Below are 8,549 nucleotides of genomic sequence, written 5' to 3'. Positions count from 1 at the left end.
GTATATATCCACTATTCAACGCGATGTTCTCATTGCCGTGTTATCTCTATCTATCAATATTCAATGTTTGTATTTATAATTATTGTATTCTGCAATACGAGATGTGTAATTTGGAATTTACTTTTAAAGTGAATTTCAGTTTCAGTCCATCTTGACACCATTTCAATTGTAAATATGTGCTATTGTTGCAGCATTGAATCTGTCTACTGATATAACATGTGGTGAAAGTCGTTCCTTGGCAACTGGAGAGAGTGCTACCATTGTATCTCCCAATTATCCTGAAAACTACCCTGCAGACACCGACTGTAATTCAATTATTACAACAGAGGAGGGCGCTAGTATATATTTTCAAGTTTTGAGACTTAACATGGAAACATGTTGTGACCACTTATATGTGAATGGTGATGTAGTCACTAAACCCAGTATTAGGGAGATGATGTTGAATAGACATAGTTTGACTATTCATTTTACAAGTGATCCAAGTTTTCAATACAGTGGATTTAAGATTAGCGTACGGGCTGGTGAGTACAATGTACTTTTCAATTCCAGAAAACAAATCATCTACATGTGTAACTCTTCTTTGTTTCACTCTCAAACTCTTATTCGTGTCAAACAGTTGTGCATACTTGATTAAATCATATCAATTAATTTAACATTTGTCATTTGATTTTTTAATCTAATATCACTGTTCACTATTGTTTAACTAAATTATTACAAATTAAATCTGATATTAATGCGGCATAACCTCAAATATACAGAAGTATATAGATGTATTCATTGTCTGTCCTCATTTTACATATTCACGGAGATCTGTGAATTCAGTGTAGTTTTGTTTTGTTGTATATTCCACTCATTTACGTATTTATTGAACTCAACTCCAAATCTAGTTTTTATCTATGATTCTTTAGTGATAATTACTTTCAATTGTAGTAATTGTTTTTTTATTATCAAGAATTCCAATTAAAGGCACCAAGAACACTTATAAATGATTGACAATACACCAGCGATGTTCTTTGTTCTTCTTTCCTATTACAGAGAAGACGCCGACAACTAATATATATTGTGGCGATGATGCATGGGTGGAACCTGGCAATTCAATCAGCATTGTATCTCCAAATTATCCCGAACCTTATTTAGCTTTTACCAACTGTACAACGACAATATCTGCACCACCTGACACTTTGATTTCCGCATCGTTTGTAAATAATAGCATTGAGTGCTGTTGTGACAGAGTGTCTATAAATGATGAGATTGTACAGTGTGGAGACGTTGAAACGTTATTCAACAGTCATCAATTAGTTGTCAACTTTGGGAGTGATGGTTCTGTTCAGCTAACTGGATTCCAGTTACAGGTGAATGGGTATGAAGCTGGTACGTACATGATTATATAATATAATACTCTACAACATGGCGGCAATGTTAGTGAAATTCGGAAATATGTCTCATTTTCTTAGCTGATGCAATACCTCAGACAGCGTCGTTGTTAAAATGTGGTGATTGTGCTCTTGATACTGAACGTACAATATATATGGTCCTAATAAATATTCATTACCATATGTGGATTGTTTATCGTGGTGTGATGTAGAGTTAAATAGTCTCTCTTCTCAGTAACCACTACAGTTTCTTTATCAGCAACCATTACTGTTTCCTTCTTCTCCATAACCATTACAGTTTCTTTCATCTCGGCAACCATAACAGTTTCCTTCTTCTCAGTAACGGTTACACGTTATTTCTCAGTAACCATTACAGTTTCCTTCTTCTCAGTAACCATTAACAGTTTCCTTCTTCTCAGTAACGATTACAGTTTCCCTCTTGTCTGTGACCATTACAGTTTCCCTCTTGTCAGTAACCATTACACGTTCATTCTTCTCTATAACCATCACAGTTTCCCGCTTCTCAGTAACCATTACACGTTCATTCTTCTCAGTAACCATTACACGTTCATTTTTCTCAGTAACCACTACAGTCTCCCTCTTCTCATTAACCATTACATTTTCTTTCTTCTCGGTAACCACTACAGTTTCCCTCTTCTCATTAACCATTATAGTTTCCCTCTTCTCAGTAACCATTACAATTTCCCTCTTCACAGTAACCATTACAGTTTCCCTCTTCTCAGTAACCATTACAGTTTCCTTCTTCTCAGTAACCATTACAGTTTCCTTCTTCTCCGTAACCATTACAGTTTCTTTCTTCTCAATAACCATTACAGTTTCCTTCTTCTCCGTAACCATTACAGTTTCCTTCTTCTCCGTAACCATTACAGTTTCTTTCTTTTCAGTAACCATTACAGTTTCCTTCTTCAAAATAACCATTACAATTTCCTTCTTCTCAGTAACCATTACAGTTTCCCTCTTCTCAGTAACCATTATCGTTTTCTTCTTCTCATTAACTATTACATTTTCCTTCTTCTCAGTAACCATTACAGTTTCCCTCTTCTCAGTAACCATTACAGTTTCCTTCTTCTCAGTAACCATTACAGTTTCCCTCTTCTCAGTAATCATTACAGTTTCCCTCTTCTCAGTAACCATTACAGTTTCCTTCTTCTCATTAACCATTCCAGTTTCCTTCTTCTCATTAACCATTACAGTTTCCTTCTTCTCATTAACCATTACAGTTTCCTTCTTCTCAGTAAGCATTAGTATTCTTCTACTCAGTAACTGTTGCAGTTTTCTTCTTCTCCGTAACCTTTACATTTTCCTTCTTGTTAGTAACCATTACAGTTTCCCTCTTCTCAGTAACCATTAGTATTCTTCTTCTCAGTAACCATTACAGTTTTCTTCTTCTCAGTAACCATTACACGTTCCTTCTTCTCAGTAACTATTACAGGTACCTTCTTCTCGGTAACCATTAGAGTTTCCTGCTACAAGTAACCATTACATGTTCTTTCTTCTTAGTAACCTCTGCAGTTTCCCCTCTTCTCAGTAACCATTACAGTTTCCTTCTTCAAAGTAACCATTACAATTTCCTTCTTCTCAGTAACCATTACAGTTTCCTTCTTCTCCGTAACCATTACAGTTTCTTTCTTCTCCATAACCATTACATTTTCCCTCTTCTCAGTAACTATTACAGTTTCCTTCTTCTCAGTAACTATTACATTTTCCTTCTTCTCAGTAACCATTACAGTTTCCTTCTTCTCAGTAACTATTACAGTTTCCTTCTTCTCAGTAACTATTACAGTTTCCTCCTTCTCAGTAACTATTAGAGTTTCCTTCTTCTCAGTAACCATTAGTTTCCCTCTTCTCATTAACCATTACAGTTTCCTTCTTCTCAGTAACTATTACATTTTCCTTCTTCTCAGTAACTATATGTTAGAGTTTCCTTCTTCTCAGCAACCATTACAGTTTTTCTTTTCATTAACCCAATATAGATGTTCTTGTGTATATATCCATTATTCAACGCGATGTTCTCATTGCCGTGTTATCTCTATCCATCAATATTCAATGTTTGTATTTATAATTTTTGTATTCGGCAATACGAGATGTGTAATTTGGAATTTACTTTTAAAGTGAATTTCAGTTTCAGTCCATCTTGACACCATTTCAATTGTAAATATGTGCTATTGTTGCAGCATTGAATTTGTCTACTGATATAGCATGTGGTGAAAGTCGTTCCTTGGCAACTGGAGAGAGTGCTACCATTGTATCTCCCAATTATCCTGGAGACTACCCTGCAGACACCGACTGTAATTCAATCATTACAACAGAAGAGGGCGCTAGTATATATTTTCAAGTTTTGAGACTTAACATGGAAACATGTTGTGACCACTTATATGTGAATGGTGATGTAGTCCTTGAACCCACTATTGGGGAGATGATGTTGAATAGACATAGTTTGACTATTGATTTTACAAGTGACTCAAGTTTTCAATACAGTGGATTTAAGATGAGCGTACGGGCTGGTGAGTACAATGTACTTTTCAGTTCCAGAAATTAATGATATGTTACATTTTCCAGCTTGTCTCACTCTTGGCTCGCTATGTCGATCAATCTCTTTCTTCCTTCCCGCTCTCCCATCTTTGTTTTTTTGGTAATCGAATACAATTTCCCCTTCACAATTACCATTACAGTTTTCGTCTTATCGGTGACCAATTATAATTTCCCTCTTTTAGGTAAACCATTAGTGTTTCCATATTCTCGACAGCCATTGATTTATTTTACAGTTTTATATTTTTGATGTAACCTGCTACAGTGTTTTCTTTGCTTTCTTGTGCAACCCATTACCGTGGAAACCGATTATTATTATTCTCTATATTCTAGGTCCAACCAAAGTGACGTCATTGCAGACAGCACTTGAACAATTCGGATTGACAAGTAAGTCATAAAAAAAGAGTTGTAATCTATGCTCCAAACAGTATTGGGCCAGAATTTGTGAAAACAATTAAGTGAAAACTTATTGCCTTTGTTCTCATTTTGTACTCCTCATCAGCGTAGGATGTAGCGTGGTTTTGATATGCGCGCATATTTTAGCGCATATAACAGTCATAATATTTAATGTCTAATAATGTCTATAATAACTTGTTATTAGTAGAAAACAGTATGTGGACGTTTTTGTTCTCTGTCATTCTGTTTTTTAAGAAAAGCTGTCAAATAATATGTTCAAAATCAGCGGTTTCCTTGAATGAAACTTCATTTAGTCAGCCACTTATTAAACATATGTCATTTTTCAATACGTTTTGACATAAATAAGTGATCCAAGTGACATAATTTATCCGCTGTATATTCTTTCCCTTATAATGCCATCAAATGCCGTCAGTTTTTTACTGTACTAAGTACTAAGTTTTTATGACATTTACTTCAGCGTAAATCAACACATACATAAACATAAAGAAAAACGCATTATTTTCACTTTGCAATAGGTTCTACTGTAATGGTACAGGCATACAAACCATATGTAAACTGCGAAACTGTCTAATAAACTAAACTGTATGTAAACTGGGAGCTTGTCGAATCTGTCCCCTGTGTAAACTGGAAGCTTGTCGAATCCGGCCCCGTGTAAAGTGGGTGCCTGTCAAATCCGGCCCCAATGTAAATTGGGAGCCTATGGAATCCGGCCCTGTGTAAACTGGGAGCCTGTCGAATCCGGCCCTGTTTAAAATTGGGTTTAATATTCCTAATGAAAATAAGTAAAAGGAATTGTTGACAATAATGTTTGATATATATTTATTTATATATTTATTAACTGTTTCAAAGTAATTAACAAAATGAAGTTTTAAATTGACAAAAGGTACCATGATGACTATACCAAGAAGCTTTAGCAACTGATGACGCTACAATGGCATTTACGGTTGATAACAAATTATGATAACATGATAACAATTATGATTATGACATTAGAAAGTATGTGTAAGTGCATTTTCACATATGCATATGTATTTTGCAAGTATATAAAATGTATGGCTCACTGTATGTGTTTTTAATCTTGATTTTATTAATACAGTATGTCGTCATAGCAACATTATTGGTTTAAAGTGTATTGAAGACTGTATTACCGCTGACAAAATATGTGATGGTCATCAAGATTGTAGCTGGACGGAACATTTTTATTTTGATGATGAAGGATTTGATTTTTGTGACGAAACATCCAGTAAGTGTATACTTATATTGTCAGCATGACCAAGAATGTTTAAACAGTTGGGTTTCCTGTGTGTTGTTGGGTTTGGTGACATCATCCTTGCTGTGTATCGTTTGATTTGATGATATCGTCCTTTGCTGTGTATCAGCTATTCTTGTCTTTCACACCAGGGCATTATGCACGTAAGTGGTGAATTGCATGCCATGTTTACACTAGTCAAATGCATGTCATGTTGTTTACACTAGTGAAATGCATGCCATGTTGTTTACACTCGTGAAATGCATGCCATGTTGTTTACACTAGTGAAATGCATGACATGTTGTTTACACTAGTGAAATGCATGCTAGGTTGTTTACACTAGTGAAATGCATGCCATGATGTTTACATTGGTGAAATGCATACCCTGTTGTTTACACTAGTGAAATGCATGCCGTGTTGTTTACACTAGTGAAATGCATGCCATGTTGTTTACAATAGTGAAATGCATGCCATGATGTTTACATTGGTGAAATGCATACCCTGTTGTTTACACTAGTGAAATGCATGCCGTGTTGTTTACACTAGTGAAATGCATGCCATGTTGTTTACACTCGTGAAATGCATGCCATGTTGTTTACACTAGTGAAATGCATGCCATGTTGTTTACAATAGTCAAATGCATGCCATGTTGTTTACACTAGTGAAATGCATACCGTGTTGTTTACACTAGTGAAATGCATGTCATGATGTTTACACTAGTGAAATGCAAGCCGTGTTGTTTACACTAGTGAAATGCATGCTATGTTGTTTACACTAGTGAAATGCATGCCATGTTGTTTACACTAGTGAAATGCATGCCATGTTGTTTACACTAGTGAAATGCATGCCATGTTGTTTACACTAGTGAAATGCATGCCATGTTGTTTACACTAGTGAAATGCATGACATGTTGTTTACAATAGTGAAATGCATGCCATGTTGTTTACAATTGTGAAATGCATGCTATGTTGTTTGCAATAGTGAAATGCATGCCATGTTGTTTACAATAGTGAAATGCATGCCACGTTATTTACAATAGTGAATTGCATGCCATGTTGTTTACACTAGTGAAATGCATGCCATGTTGTTTACAATAGTGAAATGCATGCCATGTTGTTTACACTAGTGAACTGGTTGCCATGTTGTTTACACTAGTGAAATGCATGAGATGGTGTTTACACTAGTGAAATGCATGACATGTTGTTTAGAATAGTGAAATGCACGCCATGTTGTTTACAATAGTGAAATGCATGCTATGTTGTTTGCAATACTGAAATGCATGGCATGTTGTTTACACTAGTGAAATGCATGGCATGTTGTTTACACTCGTGAAATGCATGCCGTTTTTTGTTTACACTAGTGAAATGCATGCCATGTTGTTTGCACTAGTGAAATGCATGCCATGTTGTTTACACTAGTGAAATGCATACCCTGTTGTTCACACTAGTGAAATGCATGCCGTGTTGTTTACACTAGTGAAATGCATGCCATGTTGTTTACAATAGTGAAATGCATGACATGTTGTTTACAATATCCTGATGTTCACACCATTATTTCTCATTTCTTATAGCTAATATTCATAAGAAACGATCGATCGTGGTGGCTGATGGAAAAGGCGAAGGCGAAGATATTCTTTGGAATGTCGTATCTTATCTCAGAAATCAGTAGTGTGGAATCGTCACAGAGAACAAGTTTGACTAAAGCAACTATACATTTCAATTTAATCCATTTAATTCAAGTAATTTCAAGTTCTTTTATTTAAATGTTTGCTAAATACTAATATCATTGTCTCTACACAAATTCATAAGACTATTCAAAATAGTATCACACCTTATCGTTATGGTTTAGACTATGATATGTATACATCAGTGAATTATCTGCACTATATCTTCAAGTGTTTTTTCTGTCCTGATTGAAAATTACTGCCAATATAAGGTAACAATACTAATCAAATGTTTTCAAATTACTAGTAATCTAGTTTTCTGCAACATCTGAATAAAACTATCGCATAGATATATAACAATCCTATATTCTGTACTATATCATCGTTGCCATAACAACACCATATAACAAGCAATAACTGAGGTGCTATTAGTGTGGGGTAAATGGCATATTTGAAACTTATTCATCACAACAAGAAAAAACTACAAATCAATTCTAAAATGTTAAAAGTAAACTTGATCAGAGGAACTTGTTATTGTTGATATACTCGTATATTCTTTTATACAGGCAAATCCGAAATTGCGGCCAGAATTCGGTCTGAGTACAGAATACTTGTCAAGAACGCAATGTTGTCAACTAGAGCGCCCCCAACGATCCTTCCTATATGATACCTTACAGTTTGATACTTACTATATAATTATTATTACCTGCACTAATGTGAAGTAGCTTTCAGTGAGGTATGTAACTACGGTGAAACTAGTGAACGCTACCCCAAGCAAAACCTATATTTTAGTCAATTTAATAAGCAAACTGTCCCTGTCATATATATATAGTAGTTAGCTTAAACTTGTTTTTGCAAACAAGTTCTGTTTTCGATATTTTATGCTGGACACTGTTCACAAATGGATGAATTATAAATATGCAAGACATATAAAAGCCATCCAGTACATTTTTATCATGTCATTAAAATATGTGCTAAAAAGCCCCTGTACAAGAGAAAAAGAAGTGGTGACAGGTGAAGACTGGTATGTGCAAACATGGAGATTATACCTCCAAACATGGAGGTTATACCTCAACGATACGTAATAGTCCATGGGCCAGGGAGGGAAATGCTGCCCCCTCTGGGGATTTTTCCAAACCTTGTTATATGAAAAACTGAAATCAACTTGTTTGCCAATTTTAAACTGTATCCCTCAGTTATTATAGAGCAATCCCGGTACCCTATTAATTGACATTACCGGTACAAATCAATGTTCTCATTTAAAAGCATTTAGTGGATTGATTAGCAATATTTCACT

The 8,549-nt window shown here is 35.1% G+C and overlaps 1 protein-coding gene across 1 annotated transcript; it reads left to right on the top strand.

Moving 5' to 3' along the window:
- Positions 1–367: 367 nt before the first annotated feature.
- On the top strand, positions 368–7,612 carry LOC100366869 (zinc metalloproteinase nas-39-like). Its single transcript, XM_085500712.1, has 6 exons — positions 368–521; positions 1,036–1,371; positions 3,569–3,898; positions 4,257–4,310; positions 5,437–5,583; positions 7,160–7,612. Exons 1-6 carry the CDS (start codon positions 368–370, stop codon positions 7,255–7,257), a joined length of 1,119 nt encoding a protein of 372 aa, XP_085356838.1. The 3' UTR covers positions 7,258–7,612.
- Positions 7,613–8,549: the final 937 nt, after the last annotated feature.

The sequence above is a fragment of the Saccoglossus kowalevskii genome, chromosome 6 (genome assembly GCF_978046115.1).
Source record: "Saccoglossus kowalevskii chromosome 6, keSacKowa6.1, whole genome shotgun sequence".
Lineage (NCBI taxonomy): Eukaryota > Metazoa > Hemichordata > Enteropneusta > Harrimaniidae > Saccoglossus > Saccoglossus kowalevskii.
This window is presented reverse-complemented; position numbering and strand designations above follow the sequence as displayed.

Excerpts from the sequence above, each read along its gene's own strand:
- LOC100366869 (XM_085500712.1), top strand. The coding sequence starts at position 368 with ATGGAAACATGTTGTGACCACTTATATGTGAATGGTGATGTAGTCACT. Across the intron at positions 1,372-3,568 it reads GGTGAATGGGTATGAAGCTG|CATTGAATTTGTCTACTGAT; the intron begins GTACGTACATGA and ends CTATTGTTGCAG. Across the intron at positions 5,584-7,159 it reads TTTTTGTGACGAAACATCCA|CTAATATTCATAAGAAACGA; the intron begins GTAAGTGTATAC and ends CATTTCTTATAG.